The sequence below is a fragment of the Notolepis coatsorum genome (assembly GCF_963971535.1).
Source record: "Notolepis coatsorum genome assembly, chromosome: 11".
NCBI lineage: Eukaryota > Metazoa > Chordata > Actinopteri > Aulopiformes > Paralepididae > Notolepis > Notolepis coatsorum.
This window is the reverse complement of record NC_140175.1, coordinates 105,020,612-105,042,142: the sequence shown is the minus strand read 5'-3', so window position 1 is coordinate 105,042,142 and position 21,531 is coordinate 105,020,612. Positions and strand designations below refer to the sequence as shown.

Genomic DNA, 21,531 nt, shown 5'->3' with positions numbered 1-21,531 from the left:
TAGCTCTCTGTCTTCAGAAGTTCAAGACCACGTCTTCGACCCCACAGCGGAGATGCTGGTTCACGACTCATTAACTAGACATAACACTATGCATGCACATTATTTATCTAACTCTTCATACTTCACTTCGCCCAGAGCTGTCTTGTCCACTATTTTGGATGTTTGAGGCGCTAAGTTGGTCCTATCCTCCCAACTGTTCTCTAGTTGGCTCCCTGTCTTCAGAAGACCACGACTTCGACCCCACGGCGGAGATGCTGGTTCACGACTATGACGACGAGCGCACGATGGACGAGGAGGAGACGCAGGAGAGTGGAACCAGTGTCAGTGCCGAGATCGCAGATCTGGAGAAGGTCTGTATGACGTGACAGTGTGTCACCGTTTAGAAACAAGTCGAAGATCACTGACAAACCATTTACATTCAAAAACATGGGGCGACAGTTGCTCGGGAGTTAGAGCAGTCGTCTGGTAATCCGGAGGTTCCCAGTTCGATTCCCACTCCTCCCGGACAGTGTGTCGATGTGTCCTTGAGCAAGACATTTAAGCCCTAATTGCTCCCGATGAGCAGGTTGGCACCTTGCATGGTCGCCTCCGCCATCGGTGTGTGAATGTGTGCGTGAATGGGTACAAATGTGAGGAACAAATTGTAAAGCGCTTTGGATAAAAGCGGTATATAAATGCAGCCATGTCGTGATGCAGCTTATTGTACAATGAACGGTAAAATGTAATTTATTCTCCACCAACTTCTTGTCTATATTTCAGTATTACTAATGTGTACTACTATGTACTAATTTACTAATGCAAAAATGGTAGTCGTTAGTTTGATCTTGGGACGTTTTTTGCAATGGCATGCATAGAAATTGCAAACGGTCAGTTGTCATCTCTAATCTTAAAGGTGCTATATATTTTGTATTATTCTTTTTAATAATACATCCATTTAGAAAGATGCAGAATAAAAGTTGCTTTTCCACCCAAATAATTAATTTATCATTGAAAAAATGTGTCGGTCCAAAATTAATATGGTTGTTTACATGTTTCAGGCATGTCCCTACTTCCCATTTCCCCACATGGAATGCACCTGATTGGATAAATTACATGTTGGTGCTCTAGTAGTGCGACATATAGTGGCTGAATGTTATCTATAGCACCTTTTTAAGTTGTGGTAAATGTTTTCTTTCTTGCAGGAGGGCAACATGCCACTGGAGGAGCTATTGGCCATGTACCGATATGAGGCTTCTCTCAGCATAGCTGGAGGCTCCAGCACAGACAGCTCCTCGGTGGACCTGACCGACGAGCTCCCAGATATGACCTTGGATAAGGTCAGCATACGTCACATAAAAATGTTCATGAAACAATTAACACATTGGGCGCCGGGGGTTGTGCCCATCATTGTACCCAGTCTGCCACCGTTGAAAGCCTATGGAGATGTTTACCTTCTTTGCAGGGCTATAACTTTTAAAATTGTATTGCTATATTGACATTACTATGGCCCATTCAACATCGATTATCTATCGTTCAGGATGTGGGAACGTTATATTTTTTCATTCATACATTGTTGTGTTAATACCGTCTAGAATATAAGTATGTTTTTAAGCTTTTCTGCTGTAATTCCAAAAACGCTAGTTATAGGCCCAAACGCATATGATAGATTATCGATTGGCGTTTATTTCCTATACACGCTATATTAAAAAATTCAAATGTATATGATCGGTATACATTATGATTCATCATGCGTGAAGGAAAGGGGGGGCGGGGTTGTTTATAATTCCTTGATCGTCAGTAACGGCTTTATTTATTATGGGTGATATGTTGACCAGATGGTTTGCAGTAAAATGAATAAACAATCGGGCTGAAAATAACGTTATATTCCTCTTACCGTTCGCCGATGAGAATGGAGGAAAAAGATCCCAATTATTTGACGTCGATCTCCTACATTCATTTCCGGTTTGTATGGCGCAATAAACGCCGAAATCATATCGATTATTGTGTTTCGAAAGCGATCCAAATGCACTACAGTGTTTGTCTGGATCCACGTAACAAGATATGACTGCCGGAGGGATTTCCTCGACGCACCGATCGCCACTTCCGGTTTTGGCGAGAGTGTAACTCGCCCGACCATCCACCAGGCGGCGGTATTGAGGCGTTGCAATCTCATACAGGGTGCCGCTGCAGTCCGGAGGGAGGCTGGATGAATTAAGAACGCCATGGCGAAAAAATTTAATATTGATCCCAAAAACGATTTACGCCGTTGTTGGCGTTCAACACATGGCGGGCAATAACGACTTACGCCGTTTTTGGCGACCAATATGTTAAAGGAACACGTCAATATTATGGGAAATGCAAAACTATGGGCTGGGTGACAATCTTCTCCAGAGTCAGACTATGGATACCAATTTCCTCCCTGTGCGTTCAGTATAAAGCTATCCGACTGCACGCTAGTTTAGCTTAGCACTAATGGAATCGGATACAGACGACTAGCCTAACTGGTGGTCAAAAACACCCCTCCCGGAGTTTTAAGCTAGGCTAGTGGTTCGTATCTGCTTCCATTTATTTGTGCTAAGCTAGGCTATGTCGTATAGCTTTCTACTGAATGTACAGAGAGGAAATTGGTATCTATCTTGTTGTCTGACACTGGAGAATGTGGTAAACATATTTCCCATAATGTTGGCATGTTCCTTATAGGGCTGAGCCCAAACGTTCGGACCTTCGTTTGTTACGTTGGCATTAAAATCTTAATTAATGGGTTCGAACCTTTTTTTTTTGCAATAAAAAATGTGTTAGCAATTTTTTTGTACACAAATATATATCAGAATTTGATATATCACAATATCACAGTACAGTACTATGTTGTGTTTACAATAATTCGAAAGTCACGTGCGAACACAGACGCAACAACACAGTCTAGTCGAGATGAGGAGGGGTCACCGTCATACATTATCAGGAAATTAATCAATAATGCAAAAAAGAGAGTTGAGTGACTCACACTCACCCGTCTTATTTCATAATACAACGTTTCCGAATGGACGTTTGGATTAAACCAAGTGTATGTGCAGTGATGCTGAACTTTGCCAGTGGAACACAAGTTACTTAACGTTAGTTACACAAGTATGTTATGCACGTTAATTAAGCTATGCAGAGCGCAGCTTGCTAACGTTAAGATAGCAGGAGCCGTCGGCCAACAAAGATGTTGTTTCAGCAAATGTATTCACAAAATGGATTACCCTCCAAATTGAAGCCTCCCATGACCAGTAAGTAGGTACTACTACTCTTAATAACCGCAGCAATATGCGCTATGTGCTACGTTCTATGCGTAAATGTGCGCTGTGTGCCTAAAGTCAAGACTCAACAGTACTGAACCAGACAAATTATTTATGAGCACATTTTTTGCATGATTAACACTTTCACTGCCACACACGAGATATCTCGGGTTTCCGATAGTTATGTTGAAAGCCACTCACGAGATTTCTCGGAAATTATTATTTTTTTTTTGCGATCTGAAATCATATTGCATCACGCGAGCCTACCCGAGTATACCCGAGCGCCGCCGGCGATCATATGTGGAAAAAAGCGCCCCCTATCGTCTCCCAGATGACATAAGGGATTTTGGAATGGACTCAATGAAAATGGATGGGGAAAAAAATCCGGTACTCCACATTTTCCAGTCCACTGATCCAGCCGGGGTTACTAGAGTTCATTCTGGAGCCTCTCAGCCCCGCGGAATCATGTGTACTACTGTATCACGTTGGATCCATACACTTATCGATTTTTTCGAATGGTGATCAGGAATTGGAATATACCAGTTGGATACCATCTGATGTCAGGTAAGGAATCTATGTTATCAGTGTTAGGATAATCAGACTAATTTTGATGAAGATATAGGCTGTTTTGTGAAATGGGCTCTTTCGGTTTCACTGTAAAAGTCCAAGAGGAAATGAACACGGCGATTATCCGTGCGCGGCGCGAATGTGCTTGCGTGCACGTATAATATTGATCATCTAGCGTTTATTTGAAAACGATTCATAAATAGGCAGACGAATATCAACGTTCTGGAATATTCCAGTAAAAGACGATTATCACAGAATGGTCTAGAATGAACTGTTTTTTACCTCAAAACGGGTGCTTTTCAAAATGCTCTGAAACGGAAATGAAGCGATAGCCATAATTTAAAACATAGATTAGGCGATATTAACGTTAACATTGAAGTGGACCGTGGCATCAAGGGGGTAAAAAGGAAAACCCGGTGTGGCACTCAAAGTGTTAAAAAGGATGGTTCGAACGTCCGTTCGGAAAAACCCTGGCGAAGTTCGGATCCCAAAAACGGGCTTCAGGGAAACGGCTCTAGTTCCTTACACCTGTGTACACCACCACTTCCTGTGTTCTGTCTGCCTGACCGTGCGCTCTGTGTTCTGTCTGCCTGACCGTGCGCTCTGTGTTCTGTCTGCCTGACCGTGCTCTCTGTGTTCTGTCTGCCTGACCGTGCTCTGTGTTCTGTCTGCCTGACCGTGCTCTCTGTGTTCTGTCTGCCTGACCGTGCTCTCTGTGTTCTGTCTGCCTGACCGTACGCTCTGTGTTCTGTCTGCCTGACCGTGCGCTCTGTGTTCTGTCTGCCTGACCGTGCGCTCTGTGTTCTGTCTGCCTGACCGTGCTCTCTGTGTTCTGTCTGCCTGACCGTGCGCTCTGTGTTCTGTCTGCCTGACCGTGCTCTCTGTGTTCTGCAGGAGGAGATAGCGAAGGACCTGCTGTCCGGTGATGACGAGGAGACCCAGTCCTCCGCCGACGACCTCACGCCCTCGGTCACGTCACACGACGCCAGCGATTTCTTCCCCAGAACTCTGCGCTGTAAGTTTAGATATTTTTTATATTTTTTTTAAACCTTTATTAACCAGGCAGGTCAGTTAAGAACAAATTCTTATTTTCAATGGCGGCCTGGCGAGAGGACAAAAGGTCCATATAACCCTCGAAGGGTAACGGGGGGGAAAAAAACGAACACAAAAATGAATAGAAAAGAGACGGATGATACATACATCACAGAGGTAAGGGAAATAATTATAAAACACACATCAAACAACCAAATAAAATTACAAAGGGGCATACATGAAGCAGAACAGTCAAATTACAGTTAAAAGGCTGGGTGACCGTTGCAGGTGTGTGTGTGTGTAAACAACTGCGATAGAGTCCTTAAAACTAGTGAGGGGATCTGTTTTCAAAGTCCACAATAAGCCATTTTTGACTGAATTAAAACAGCAGTGTACTGTATCTTTAACTATATCTCATTAAAACATCAGTGTACTGTATCTTTAACTATATCTCTCATTAAAACAGCAGTGTACTGTATCTTTAACTATCTCATTAAAACATCAGTGTACTGTATCTTTAACTATATCTCATTAAAACAGCAGTGTACTGTATCTTTAACTATCTCATTAAAACATCAGTGTACTGTATCTTTAACTATATCTCTCATTAAAACAGCAGTCTACTGGATCTTTAACTATCTCTCATTAAAACATCAGTGTACTGTATCTTTAACAATATCTCTCATTAAAACATCAGTGTACTGTATCTTTAACAATATCTCTCATTAAAACAGCAGTGTACTGTATCTTTAACTATATATCTCATTAAAACAGCAGTGTACTGTATCTTTAACTATATCTCATTAAAACAGCAGTGTACTGTATCTTTAACTATATCTCATTAAAACAGCAGTGTACTGTATCTTTAACTATATCTCATTAAAACAGCAGTGTACTGTATCTTTAACTATATCTCTCATTAAAACAGCAGTGTACTGTATCTTTAACTATATCTCTCATTAAAACAGCAGTGTACTGTATCTTTAACTATATCTCATTAAAACAGCAGTATACTGTATCTTTAACTATATCTCTCATTAAAACAGCAGTGTACTGTATCTGTAACTATATCTCATTAAAACAGCAGGTACTGTATCTTTAACTATATCTCAGGACTCTGCTCAACTCTGCAACGCTTCAATACCGCCACCTGGTGGCAGATCGGCGAGTTGCCAAAACCGGAAGTGGCCGGAAGTGCTTAGTCCGTCCCCTATTCCGTCCGGCCACTCGCTATCGCTCGCGGGACTCTATCCAGACACCGTGCATATCCGTTGCCATAACTCAATAAACAACATGATTGGACGTATATTAGTATTATACAAACCGGAACTGGATCACCTAGATCAACATCCCATAATAGCGATCTTTTTGCTCCACGCTCATCACCCAACGGTAAGAGGAGACTGGGGTGAGTTTCAGCGTTTTTCTTTACCATTTTCGATACAAACTGCTCTGATCTATATATCACCCATACTACATAAATGATTTAACGTCGAACACAGAATTATAAACGACCCCCCCCCCCCTCCGGTCAACCGCAGATGATCAGTCAACATGTCTAGGATCATGTACAATTGAAATTTTTTATCTGCCGTTGATCGGTATCAAACTGCATTTATGGCTATATCTCACGTTCTATGAAATACTGCAGAAAACGATAAAAACATATTTATACTCTAGACCGTATTATTGTATGAATGTGTGAATGAAAAAGTAAAACGTTCCTACATCCTGAACGATAGATAATTGATGTTGAATGGGCCATAGTAATGTCAATTTAGCAATACAATTTAAAAAGTTATAGCCCTGCAAAGAAGGTGAACATCTCCATAGACTTACAGTGCTGGCAGAGAGGCTACAATGATGGATATAAGCTCCGGCAGAGAATGGGTTAAACAGAAGGTTTTGTAGATACAGTACTGAATTCTGCCATCCGGACACATGCAATTTGAAATATGATTATAGAATATAAAACATCAGGCCTAAAATGGTTATGCGATTAAAATGCGATTAATTCGATTAATTAATTACAAATCCTGTAATTAATTAGATTAATTGTTTTAATCGCCTGACAGCACTAGTTATGATACAATGTGTTATGATTAGGGCTGTCAAAATTAAAGCTTTAATTTAGGAGATTAATTTAAATTATTTTTAAGCATTAAAATAAATTAATCTAGATTAATCTATGCAGTGAAAAATCTTCAATTTTAGCGCCGCGGATATAAGAAAGAGGTCTAGCTGAGTCAATGTTGATGGTTTTGTTGAACATTTGTATTTCACAGGAGAGAAACTGTATTCAAAGAAAGCTATTAAAATAGTCTTTGAATCGAAATATCCTTTCTTTGTGTTGATTTTACATTAATTCCATGATTTTACTCAAGTAAATATCTGTTACAAGCTTCAGTCTTAAGTAGAAAAATGCTATTTTTAATCTAGATTAATTACAGAAAATTGTGAGATTAATTTGTTATTTTTTTTAATCTATTGACAGCACTAGTTAATACAATGTGTTATGATACAATGTGTTATGATTATGATACAACCACCCTTACTGTATAGTGTCCAAAGTGTGTTAGGAGAATTCCACAATTTATGTAATCTCTGCCATGCATCACATTGCCTCTATAATATAATCTCTGCCATGCATCACATTGCCTCTATAATATAATCTCTGCCATGCATCACATTGCCTCTATAATATAATCTCTGCCATGCATCACATTGCCTCTATAATATAATCTCTGCCATGCATCACATTGCCTCTATAATATAATCTCTGCCATGCATCACATTGCCTCTATAATATAATCTCTGCCATGCATCACATTGCCTCTATAATATAATCTCTGCCATGCATCACATTGCCTCTGTTTCCAGCCAATGCCATTTATGATGGAGACAAGGAATCGGAAGGCGAGGAGGATGGCGTTTGCCCCGATGACTCCAGAAAGGTCTACATTTATATTCCCCTTTTGATATTTACTGTAAAGACTCAAACTGACTGATAATGTTCTACTTACTGTAAAGACTCAAACTGACTGATAATGTTCTACTTACTGTAATGACTCAAACTGACTGTTGATAATGTTCTACTTACTGTAATGACTCAAACTGACTGATAATGTTCTATTTACTGTAATGACTCAAACTGACTGTTGATAATGTTCTATTTACTGTAATGACTCAAACTGACTGATAATGTTCTACTTACTGTAATGACTCAAACTGACTGTTGATAATGTTCTACTTACTGTAATGACTCAAACTGACTGTTGATAATGTTCTATTTACTGTAATGACTCAAACTGACTGTTGATAATGTTCTACTTACTGTAATGACTCAAACTGACTGTTGATAATGTTCTATTTACTGTAATGACTCAAACTGACTGTTGATAATCTTCTATTTACTGTAATGACTCAAACTGACTGATAATGTTCTATTTACTGTAATGACTCAAACTGACTGTTGATAATGTTCTATTTACTGTAATGACTCAAACTGACTGTTGATAATGTTCTATTTACTGTAATGACTCAAACTGACTGTTGATAATCTTCTATTTACTGTAATGACTCAAACTGACTGATAATGTTCTATTTACTGTAATGACTCAAACTGACTGTTGATAATGTTCTATTTACTGTAATGACTCAAACTGACTGTTGATAATGTTCTATTTACTGTAATGACTCAAACTGACTGTTGATAATGTTCTATTTACTGTAATGACTCAAACTGACTGATAATGTTCTATTTACTGTAATGACTCAAACTGACTGTTGATAATGTTCTATTTACTGTAATGACTCAAACTGACTGTTGATAATGTTCTATTTACTGTAATGACTCAAACTGGCTGTTGATAATTCTACTTAATAACTCGAACAGTTGAAGATAACCAAAGTGCTGTGTTTGTTCTTTGTACAGGAGATCATGGTGGGTTTCCAGTATCAGGCTGAGATCCCTGCCCTTTGCTGCAAATATGACGAGGAGGAAAAAGGTGTGTTTGTTTGTCCCTGGTGATGTTTCAAGTTTAGTTTTATTTGTCACATATAAGGTACATGTACATTATAGTGAAATGCTTGGTTCTGTATGACCCTCCTGAGATTGTTCTTCATACAGTGAAGAGTAGAGGAGTAAAAGACCAAACGCTATACAAAATCTAATTTTTTTTTTTTTACAAAAATAAATGTTGTTTAGGTGTGTCCTTTCGGAAAGTTATGCAGATCAGTTAATGTCCATGAATCCATATCGATACCAAGGTATATCCACGCCAATATTTGTTTTCATGCTTCTCTCAGTGTATGAGAACGAGGACCAGTTGCTATGGCAACCTGACATCCTGCCGGAGCAGAGGGTGAAGGACTACCTGTGCGACACCGCCGCCCTAGTGGTGAATGGGAAGGTTGCGCCGGAGGGAGGTCTAGTTCAAGACCACGAACAGGTACCTTCCTTCTCCCTTAAGTCCTGCCCTCTTTTCTTGATCCTCAAATCACAACTGCTTGTCTGAGCCTGAGGGGAGCAACGGTTGTGATTGGAGGATCAAGAAAAGGGGGCATGGCTTGATATAGGTCAAATGTTTCACTCGACAACTTGGAAACCAGAGTTGAAGGTCCATCCTCTCTTGTCAGGCCCTGTATGAGCTGGTAAAATGCAACTACAACGTCCAAGACGCCAGAGAGTGCTATCGCAGGAGTGAGAAGGCTTCCAAAGGTACGAGGACGAGCTAGTTGCCTTGTTTATTCACCAGTGAATGGTCTAACGTTTGTGCTTTCACTCATGTTTGTGCTTTCACTCACGTTTTTTGCTTTCACTCACGTTTTGTGCTTTCACTCACGTTTGTGTTGTTTCACTCACGTTTGTGTTATTTCACTCACGTTTTGTGCTTTTACTCACATTTTGTGCTTTCAATCATGTTTGTGCTTTTACTCAAAGCTTTGTGCTTTCACTCATGTTTGTGCTTTCACTCACGTTTTTTTGCTTTCACTCACGTTTGTGTTGTTTCACTCACGTTTTTGTTGTTTCACTCACGTTTGTGCTTTCACTCACTTATGTGTTGTTTCACTCACGTTTTGTGCTTTTACTCACATTTTGTGCTTTCAATCATGTTTGTGCTTTTACTCAAAGTTTTGTGCTTTTACTCACATTTTGTGCTTTAAATCATGTTTGTGCTTTTACTCAAAGTTTTGTGCTTTCACTCACGCTTTGTGCTTTCACTCACGTTTGTGCTTTCACTCACGCTTTGTGCTTTCACTCACGTTTGTGCTTTCAATCATGTTGGTGCTTTCACTCACGTTTTGTGCTTTCACTCTGCGCAGGCGAAATGTCACCGTGGTCCGAAGAGGAATGCCGGAACTTTGAACATGCGCTGCTCCTCTACGAGAAGAACTTTCACCTTGTACAGAAACACAAGGTAATGAAGATGCTTAACCGCTTATGCCATATTTTCAGAAAATCTGCCTAAAAGTACATACCCAAGTAAATGGAAGATTGCTCCACTTCTACAAGGTCCATTTGCATGTTATTTGTATCTAGGGACATCTATGGATCTCGGGGAATGGATTCCCAGTGTCAAAAATATTGTGTCTGTTACTAAGCTTGAGTAAATGTAATGCACCAAAGGAGAATATAAATGTATTATTATAATTTCTCCCATCTTTGACGGTGAATAACACCATATTGACCAGACGTGAACAATTTACACTGAGCTCATTCAGCACCTTCTTGAGATCAAGTGTACTAAATGTCAATCAATGCAAGTTGATAAAGGGCAGATGATTTACAGGGTTTTTTGTAGATACAGTGCCATCCGGACACATGCATATGATTATAGAATATGAGGCCTATAAATTACCTTATTATGGTTGCACATCTATGGATCGGGCCAAATCTCCCCTTTCCAATGGCAGAGTTCAATCTGGATTTAGTATCACCAGGCGTGATTCACAAACAGTGAATGAAATCTACTGTAAGTACAGTTACTTTTTTATAATGTAAATTTCTCCACCATTTTTCATCAGATTTGCTAGACGTTCACAGAAAGGTAGAGAAACAAACTGTTCTGTTTTATGGCAAAAACATTCAGGTTTGTGGGAGATGATTCAGAAAAATAAGAGAAATAAAAAAGTTAATCTAGGAGTCTGATGATTGACGGGGGTTGGCCTGAGCCAGGAAGTGTAGTTTTTTTTTATTATTCGAAAGCCCATCGAAAGTCCTGGGTCTCCTCTCCTCATAGGACTACAAACAAAATGGCGACGTCATTTCCTAGCGTCAATTCTAGTATTTTTCCGACTCGATTTCTATAACTCATATTTCACTAATAACACTTTAAACTAGGGCTGAGCGATATGGCCAAAAATGTTATCGCGATAAAATTATAAAATTATTTTCATATAACTCGATATCGATAATTATCGTCGATATAATGTCTGTCAAGTTTAATTAACTTGTTATGCCCGGCGCCGATGGACGGGCTATTAATAGACTTGTTTTGCTGCTGCGAATGTCTCGAGAGTCGAGTTGATGTCGTCATCAGTCCGCGCACGTTAGCAGTTAGCCAGAGGAAGCGGAGTATCTCATGACAATGTACTAAATATGACCATAAAATACTCTGTTCCGCCCCAATACATTGCAACGACGTCCACCGTATACCCCACACTACTATAACAGTTACCCTCAGAATTCAAAACACACACCAACTCGGCAGGTAAACTGTAAAATAGCGCCGTGCAAGCTAATTATCATAGCCAGCCTCATTTACAAGCGGTGTATTCCATGACAATGTACTAAATATGACCATAAAATACTCTGTTCCGCCCCAATACATTGCAACGACGTCCACCGTATATCCCACACTACTATAACAGTTACCCTCAGAATTCAAAACACACACCAACTCGGCCGGTAAATTATAAAATAGCGCCGTGCAAGCTAATTAGCCTAGCCAGCCTTGTTTACGAGTCCTACCTCCGGTTCTTTTTCCGGGTCTCTTTCCGCTGTCGGCCATCTCCTTCACTGATTGGTTGTTAGTGCGTGTGCTCATATCCAAGCTTGGAAAATCGATATATCGAAACTTTGCGACCACGTTTCATGTTTATTTCGAGGAAATAATTTATCGCGATAGTTATCGTTATCGTTTTATCGCCCAGCCCTACTTTAAACCATTGGTAAACAAACATATTGCTGAAAATATACACTTTACTGCTGTTTTGACAGGGTTAGGGTCTTTACTCTTGGCTACATTTGAGGGGAAAAAACGCAACATTCATACATTCTGTAGAGATGGATTTATGGCGTGATGTCATTTGCGGTCCAGTACCAGACCGCTCAGGCTTAAGAGGTTAAGGGTGCTTTCACACCAGAGCTGTTTGGTCCGGACTATCGGACCAGAGTTCGTTTCCTCGGATAGTCCGCTTTTTTTGGGGTGGTGTGAATGCTCAGTCAAACTCTGGTCCGGACCAAACACGCAAACTCTGGTCCGCCTGAAAACGTAGGTCTTGGTTCGCTTCATCGGACTAAAGGCAAGACCAAATATAGGAAGTGACCTGATAAACTGTGCATCTTGGAAACAAAACAAACACAGCGGTAAACATGTCTCGTCGACAGACATGGGCGAATGACGAGGTGAAAGCCCTGATATAAATATGGGCAGAAGACCAAATTAAACAGCTACTTGTGGGCACTCATAAAAACAATGCGGTGTACAAGTTGTTTAGCGAGAGGATGGTGGTAATGGGCTTCAATAGAACAATGGATCAATGCCACGTCAAAATAAAAAAACTGCGTCAGCAATATATTAATAAATAAGCAGAGAATTAAATTAGATGTCATTTGTGTTTTTAATTAGCATAGCCTAAATAAATATGAATTCAAGAAGTTAAATACTGAATTAACGACACATATTTATTAACAGGCTGAAAGTTAAAACGAATAACGGGCTGAAAAAACAATTAGACTATTTAATATAGGCTAAACACAGTATTGTCCACTGACAGCCTCTGTAAAACAGCAGGGAGCATAACACTTATATACGTTCCTTGTAAAACGGGCACAAATGCAAAAAAGATTAATGAAAGTCCCTGTTATTAGGCTCCTCAAATATCGTTCATAAAAAACATTTATGTAATATTTTACAGCATTGAGCAACCAAACAGGCGGATGCTGCTGCATATGTATGCTCTGTCATCTTTGAGATGGCGAGACGATGCAGTTGGCACCGTGTGAGGCCACATTTGAGCAAATTAATAATACTGCAGAATAATAATACGTGTAACAAAACCATTCATTGTGTTTGATGTAAGCAAACTGATGCCAGACTCAGCATTCATGCATTCGGCTGAATAGCTAGATCAGGGGTGGCCAACCCGCGGCTCGCGAGCCGCATGCGGCTCTTTGCCCGTCAATGTGCGGCTCTTCCATCCATAAAAAAAAATTAAAAAAAAATATTTTTTTTAAATTTTTTTTTTTTTTTTTACTTTTTTTTTTTTTTATGTCACTCATTCCATAAGGACGTAGAATAAACATTTACAATTTTTTTTTAAATGGTCCATTTGCATGTTCTTGGTATCTGAATCTACATGTAGGGACATTATATGGATCAGTGTCAGAAATAGTGTGTCTGTTACTAGGCTTGAGTAAATTGTAATGAACCAAAGGAGAATATCAATTCTATTTAAAAAAAAATTATCTTTGACTGTAAATAACACCATGCTAAAATTGACCAGACCTGAAAAATCTAAGCAAATGAATAAAGGGAAGATGATTAAACAGAAGGTTTTGTAGATACAGTACTGAATTCTGCCATCTTTTTTATAATGTAAATTTCTCCACCATTCTTCATCATATTGCAACACCGTTTTTTGCAAGACGTTCACAGAAAGGTAGAGAAACTAACTGCGTTCTGTTTTATGGCAATAACGTTCAGGTTTGTGGGAGATAATCCCAAAAAATAAGAGAAATTAAAAAGTAAATCCAGAAGTCAGATGATTGACAGGGGCTGGTGTGAGCTGGGTAGGGTAGTTTTTCGAAATTTGAAAGCCCTGAGTCTCTTCCTTCAAAAGACTACACTCACTTTTGGCTGTGCCACTTCCTCCTGTCAATATGCGCCGGTTTCCGACTCAATGCCCTGAGATTTCTATAATCTTATATTTCACTAATAACAGTTAAAATAATTGGTAAACAAACATAATGCTGAAAATATACACTTTTACTGTATATCTCGGGCTTAAGAGGTTAACCCTGTGAGGCCCAAATTAAAAAGAAATTAGCAACTTCAGAGGCCAGAGGGTGGGACATATAAACACATTTACTATCAAATAGCATTGTGAGGCTGAACAACAGGACCAATTGACTATACATGTGCTTAAAGGGGAACTATCTTATAAATGGCTTTTTTCAGTGTTTACCATTGTTTCTTAGCTATGTGGACTTATATTAATAGGATATATGTCTCTAATTCTCATATTGGCGAATTCTTCCAATTCTCCTCTCACAATATTCACCCTCACTGAACTGAGTCATCTGAAAATGTGCATATCTGTGATGTCAGAGATTTCTCAGCTGCATAATAATGTGGCAGTTGATGTGGCAGTTGGCACCAGGCCACACAGTGGTTGGAGCCCAGCCTCAAAACGGCTTAAGATCTTGAGGTAGAAAAATGCGGTTTTTAGTACTTGATTAGAAATACAAAACAATGCATTTTTTTTGAAAAAAACCTAGGTGTTCCATAGACTCACAGGAATTGTGTAAAAGTGCCCAAATAGTGAAAGAAATAGTAAAATAGTTCCCCTTTAACATTTTTTAAATAAACATTATTTTTTTAAATGGCTAAAAGTGATTTTGTAATTTTGCAACCGTGGGTCTCACAGGGTACTTTTAACCCTGTGAGGCCCAAATAAAAAAGACATTAGCAACTTCAGAGGCCAGAGGGTGAGACCTATAAACACATGAAGGGTGTCGTGACTGAAAAAAAAGGTTGAGAAACGCTAGTATATGGTGTGGCTCTTTGTGGTACCACAGTCATTTTTTGTGGCTCTTAGTCTCTGACTGGTTGGCCACCCCTGAGCTAGATGAAGCACATCCTACCTGGGCCCTATTCCCTGTACCTGGCTAACTGAGTTAGCCGGATCATTTTCAGCATAGCTTGACTTAAGCCAGACCTTTCCGTTCCCCGACGTCGGATTTTCTAAGTCGCTATGGCAACAGATCGAAAAGTTTGAACCTGCTCCGGAGCAGGGTTTAGTTCAGTTAGCTGGATGAACCATGGCCACACCCTCGCAAAGAAATGCCAGCTCCCTTCCTGAAATAATTATCACAGTGTAGATCTGCATTATACCATTCTGAATTATGTTTTTGTGCTTCGTTTTCCTAGGGGGGGCTTTTGAAATGTAAAATAATAGACCTAAAATGCTGATACTAAATTGCTGATACTAAATTTACTTTGTCCTAAATAATGCACGTTATATACGGCGCTCCGAGTCGCGATACACACTGCATGTGGATGTGGTTATTTTAATAACGGCGCATTGCAAATGTGAATCCCGCGGGGATATTTTTAATGAATGAAACTAGGGATGCCCCGATCGATCGGCCAGCGATCGGTATCGGCCGATATTCAGTATAAATATGAGATCGGTGAATTCCGATAATGCTTTATTTTCGCCGATCGTGAAAACCGATCGAAAAACATGATCCAATTCTTAGCGGAGATCTCACTCGCTGACTTCTCTCTCAAGCACACAGAGCTGCAAACTGCCGTTCCTCCTCCTCTTCCTCCTGCCCCTCCCTTACCTGTGTCAACAAGCTCCGGCAATAGTCTGCTCTAGTGCATGCAACCTCTGTGAGCTAACGTTAGCTACCTAGCTATCGTTACTGTTTAAACAAAATTACCCAGTCAACTATTCACTTTTAGTTTAATACATGAGGCATTGTCTAACGGTATCTAGCCGGCTAGCTACTGATAGCTCCTGATATCAACAAATGCTCCAGCAATAGTCTAGTAGTGCATGATACCTCCGTTAGCTCACGTTAGCTCATGTTAGCTCACGTTAGCTCACTGTTCAAAACGAAATGTCCCATTAAACTAAATAGTTCACTGAGGCGTTGTCTTTTTTTTTTTTACTTAAATTTTTATTAACATTTATAGACAAACAACACTTACACAAAAATGGATCCCATAACACCATATGAAAGAATGCAGTGAACATAAATGGTTACATGAATAGCATTGTTGGTTATATGTTTCCACTACAGTTGTTTTTCCAGGCACTTAATACAAAGACTGATTGTATACCGCCCTTGAACAGGTATAGACAAATTTAATACCTACTCAAAAGGATTAGATACTGACTAAGGCAAATATGTATGGTATGGGTCCAGTGACCCTCCTTGAATTTCCTTCTTCTCTTATCCTTCGCCCTCTCTATTTCTTTTATACTAAATTTCTCTTTGCCTTTTGATTCACCCATTTACAAACCACATCTTCCTTGATTATTAGTACAACATTGTTAAACAGACATAAATAATAAAGTACAAAAAATGTAATACAATTTTAATGCCCAAAAAAAAGAAAAAGAAAATCAGAAAATACTAACTAAGTCAAAAGTGTGTGACATGGGTTCAGAGACCCTCCTTGAACCTCTTTCCTCCTTTACCCTTCGCCCTCTTGTGATGCATTTGGTTCTTCCTCTGTGATGTCGTTTTCGTTCCCCTTGTAATCCTCCCACTTTCCCCATCTTTCTCCAAATTTCTCTTCCTGTAACCTCAGCATGTGTGTTATCCTCTCCATATCCTGTATCTCCTCCACTATTCCTACCCATTGTGCTATTGTCGGTGGGTCTTCTTTGTACCACAGTCTTGTTATTGCTTTTCTGGCCGCTATCAACATTATCTTTATTAAATATTTGTCCCCCCCTTGTATTCCCTCGTGTGCCAGGTCTCCTAAGTAAAGCACCAGTCCTGTTTGTGGTAACCCGTATCCTAATATTCTGATCATTGCCTCCCCTATCTCCTCCCAATACCCCTTCAGCTTCTGACATCCCCAGAATGCGTGAATATTAAAGGCAACCAACTTGTGTTCGGCTTTTCTCTGATTGGCCGCGCCCCCACGCGCAGGCAAGCGCAGCCGTCCCACGTCCCAAATGAAATCCAAAGAGCAAGTGCGGCAGCGCGGCAGCGCGGGCAACCAACTTGTGTAGTGTTGGGCTGCTGTTCCAACGCACTTGTGTTGGGCTGCGGTAGCAGTGGAGCGCTGCTGACTGATTATTATGTTTCGCGTTTTTAACAACCAACGGTAGATTCACTCGTCACTGTACATGTATAAACAAAGCCCATACAGTTATGAAATAATAAACACTGTTAGGACTCGCAATAATAAACACTGTTACGACTATCTGACTCTTAATAATAAACACTAGTGTTAGGACTATCTGACTCTTACTAATAAACACTGTGTTAGGACTATAAACACTGTTAGGACTATCTGACTCTTAATAATAAACACTGTTACAGTGTTAGGACTATCTCGAGTCACGCGTCACTACTGTAACTAGAAACTCTGGGTGTCACTGTACATCAGTAACGTTATTTCGCGTTTTTAACGTCAGCGGGGCGATGCGGTGGTTCTTAAATTATGGCTATGTGTCTAATATGGCTGTCTCAAACACAAGGACCTCCTCCTCTCAAGAGCACCTGGGGGAGCCTCATGCGCATGCGCGGCTCTCTGCCGCGACTGCAGCGTCTCTCTTGTCTCTCTTGCCGCAAGGCCGCATGCTAGTGGATTGATTGATTGGCCGTGTGGCCAATCAGAGAAACGCTGAACGAAAAGCTGAACACAAGTTGGTTGCCTTTAATATTCACGCCCCCAGAATATGTGCGTGTGATTTGCCCCCTCCTTCCCACACATCATCCAGCATGCTCTTTGTGTTGGTGCATATTTTCCCTTCAGCTCTGGGGTTATAAAGAATCTGATTATGTTTTTCCATCCAAACTCTTTCCATATCCTCGATCCTGTTGTTGAATGTTGCACCTCGCATATGTTCCCCCATTCCTTCCCTGTTATTCCTATCTCTAGTTCTCTCTCCCATTTCTCCCTTATATAATCGGTCGTGTGTCCCTTGCTGGTCATTATAGCCCGGTACAGTGCTGATATTACCCTTCCTTTCCCTCCTTCATATGCCCTTACTATCATCCTAATTATTCCATTCTGTTCTTCTTCCTTGTCCCCTCTTATTTCTTTATTATAGTAATCTCTAATCTGTAGATATCTGAAGTGGTCCTTGTTTTCTAGTCCAAATTTCTCCTTTAATTTTTGTAGTGTTTGCATTTCCCCCTTCTCTATCATTTTGCATATCGCTGTTGCCCCCCCCCCCCTCTCCCACCTTCTGAATCCATGGTCCAGCCTCCCTGGTTTGAATCTCTTGTCATGTGCTATCCATCTCAGAACCCCTGACTGCTTCTCTAATTTGTGTGTTTTTACTACTCTGTTCCATATGGTCAAGGTGCATTTGGTGATAGGATCTAACAGTCCCTCTTTTTCTTTGAACAGTTCCCTATCTCCCACCAGAGCTTGTACCTTGTATCCCTCCCCTTCTTTTTCAATGTCTTTCCATCTTGCCTCATATTTGTCGTTACACCAGCACGTCACTGCTCTCAGTTGCGCTGCATAATAATAATCTTGTAGGCTGGGTACTGCCATCCCTCCCTCTTCCTTTGGTAGTTGTAGTGTTTTATATCTGACCCGTGGTCTTCTCCCCGCCCATATGAACCTCGATATCAGTCTGTCCCACTCCCTGAATTGATTCTGTGGTATTTGTATCGGTAGTGACTGGAACAGGTACAGTAACCTTGATAGTATGTTCATCTTAATGACCTCTATTCTTGAATTGAAGTCCAAGGGCATTACTGTCCATCTCTCTAAGTCTCTCTTGATGTTCTGATTTATCTGTGTATAGTTCGCCTCAAACAGTTTCTCCACCCCTCTCGTGATGTTCACCCCTAAGTATTTAATCTTGTCCATGTCCCATCTTATCCCGTATTGTTCCCTAATTTCCGTCGTTGGGGTATAGTTCCATGCTACGGTCTGTGTCTTTGTCACGTTTAGTTTGTATCCTGAGTAGTGGCCATATTCCTTCAGTAGATCCATCAGTGCCGGGAAGCTCTTGTCTGGTTGTCTCATGTATACTATCACGTCGTCCGCAAATAGGCCTAGTTTATATTCCGTTCCCTTTATCCTTACTCCCTTGATGTCCTCGGTCTGTCTGATCAGTTGCGCCAGTGGTTCTATGAAAACGGCGAAGAGCGTTGGTGAGAGACAACATCCCTGTCTGGTAGCCCTCTCTAATCTGATTCTATCCGTCAGGCTGCCATTCACCTTAACCCTCGCTGTCGGTTCTTGATATAGCGCCTTGATCATCTTCATTGCCCTCCCGTTCAGTCCGAACCTCATCAATGTTTTATATAAAACTGAGGCGTTGTCTTAACGTTATCTAGCCGGCTAGCAGTAGCTACAGATAGCTCCTGATATCAATGTCTTATAACATTGATTCAATGCGTATTCGAGCCCTGGCTTGCATCGCAGTCACGAAAGGGGCTAGCTGAGGGAGTAAGGTATATCTGCAGAGCCGCAGCCGCAGATATACCCTGCTGAGGGCATGCTGAATGTGATTTGACTAAAGCAGAGTATACACACAGACAGTGGAGATAGCGAGCATTTTGACTTGTTGTGTGGTGGCGATGTCTCGCAGATAATACAACTACAAGTATAATTATATAATATATATATTTTATAAAAAATAAAATAAAAAAAAGTGTATATATATATATTTTTTTTTTTATAAAACCAGAAACGATCGGTATCGGCCGATATGGCTCAAGACGATCGGTGATCGGTATCGGTGGCAAAAAATGTGATCGGGGCATCCCTAAATGAAACCTATCGGGCGTTTGGCTCTGATTAGTTTCATATTCTCTGCTGTGGATGTATTTGCTTAACGGAGCGCCTGGATTGTGTTTCATTCAAGCATAAATCTATAGCGTGGACTGTGGATTATGAATTACGAGGAATCTGAATCTGTGGATTGTTGAATTGTATCACGGTCACTCACACGTTATTGTGATATTGTAACTGGGATTAAAATGTCTGATGAGGGGCGGTTAGGTGGCGTAGCGGAGATTGCGTTCGTCACCAACCCCGGAGCTGTGAGCTGGATTCGCCTGTTCGAATCCAGCTCACAGCTCCGGGGTTGTCACCAGCTTGGCTGGCCGTTCACACTAATACAATTGGCTGTATTAGAGGGTGGGAGAAGCTGGCGGGGTGGGTCCGGGTCGTTGTAAACAGCGACTCCTACAGTTCGGTCAGGGCGCCTGCTAAGCGCGGATAGGACCTGAGTGGGATAGTGTGATCCTTCCACACGCTACGCCCTCTCAGGGAGGATCCGCGCTGCCAGGTGAAAAGAAGCGGTTGATTGGCTGGACGTGTGTCAGAGGAAGCACGTGATAGCCTCCACTCTCCCAGATGATCTGACTGTGGGGGGTAAGTGCGCAGCGACCAGGAAGGGGATTGGGAATTGGCATACGACTAACATTGGGATGGGAGAAAATCGGAGGAAAATGGAGGGGGGAAAAGATTAAAAAAAAATAAAAAAAAATTCTGGTGAGATGTGCTGTTTGACGGATTTGAGAAATTGAATGAGCCGTTGACATTAATCCATTTGAGAAAATATTTAAAAGGCGTAGACATTGACATTGAATCTAAATCTATAGTTTATTATCCGTGGCCGTCAGATAGACTCATTGGTTGCTCGTAATGTAGGATAGACCGGTCTATCAAGAGAGATAGACCGGTATATTAAAAATTATTAATTAACAGGAACAATTTAAATAAATAACGTTAGTTGGAGATTATTTGTGTGTGCTAATTTAAGGCAGTCAATGAGTTGTGCTCTCTCTCTATAGACCGGTCTATCTCTCTCTCGATAGACTCATTGGTTGCGCGTATATAGGATAGACCGGTCTATCCTACATTACGCTTGTGACGGAGACAGACTTTCAACCTTCATTTGGGAAAAATAAATAATATGTTTAATAATAAGTAAGACAACGGATCCGTTTAACGAATTCCATATAAATCTATAGTTTATTATCTGTGGCTGTCAGATAGACAGCCAGTGTCAGTTGGTATGATGACCTGGCTGGACATTATACTTGGCACAAGACCCACATCCAGCCCGAAACATATCGTTGAGTCTTTCGAAGATGAGACCCATCAGAAGGCATCACCAGCACCGCCTCCGGCTCGCAGTCACACACACACACGTGCGCACACACGTTAGGGCTTGCAGTCACGCACACACATTTCCACTCTCTATTGTGTCCAATAGACGAGTGCCCTTTTCGACCACGTGACATTGTTCAGAAAGTTTGGTGCGCTTGACAAATTGCAATGTGAATGCAGACCGAAACAAATGAAGAATGCAACAATGTTGCAACTCCACCCCCCGAATCACACCGAGTCCGCCAAAACTATATGTGAAAGCGCCCTAAGTGTTATTAGTGAAATATGAGTTTATAGAAATCTTAGCGCATCGAGTCGGAAAAAGGCGCATATTGACGCAAGGACACGGCGCAACCTAACCTGAGAGAAGAGACCCAGGGCTTTCGATGGGCTTTCGAATT

At 40.8% G+C, this 21,531-nt stretch overlaps 1 protein-coding gene across 1 annotated transcript in view; it reads left to right on the top strand.

Annotated features, from left to right (window-relative positions):
* The first annotated feature begins 217 nt into the window (after window positions 1-217).
* Window positions 218-21,531, top strand: part of mier3a (mesoderm induction early response 1, family member 3 a) — a 43,611-nt gene continuing 22,297 nt past the window's right edge. The window contains exons 1-8 of the mRNA XM_084324203.1: window positions 218-350; window positions 1,182-1,316; window positions 4,716-4,836; window positions 7,734-7,807; window positions 8,788-8,860; window positions 9,162-9,304; window positions 9,492-9,573; window positions 10,179-10,273. Of these exons, the coding sequence (XP_084180329.1) occupies window positions 252-350; window positions 1,182-1,316; window positions 4,716-4,836; window positions 7,734-7,807; window positions 8,788-8,860; window positions 9,162-9,304; window positions 9,492-9,573; window positions 10,179-10,273 (822 nt within the window). The 5' untranslated portion in view covers window positions 218-251. The remainder of the gene's footprint in view (window positions 351-1,181; window positions 1,317-4,715; window positions 4,837-7,733; window positions 7,808-8,787; window positions 8,861-9,161; window positions 9,305-9,491; window positions 9,574-10,178; window positions 10,274-21,531) is intronic.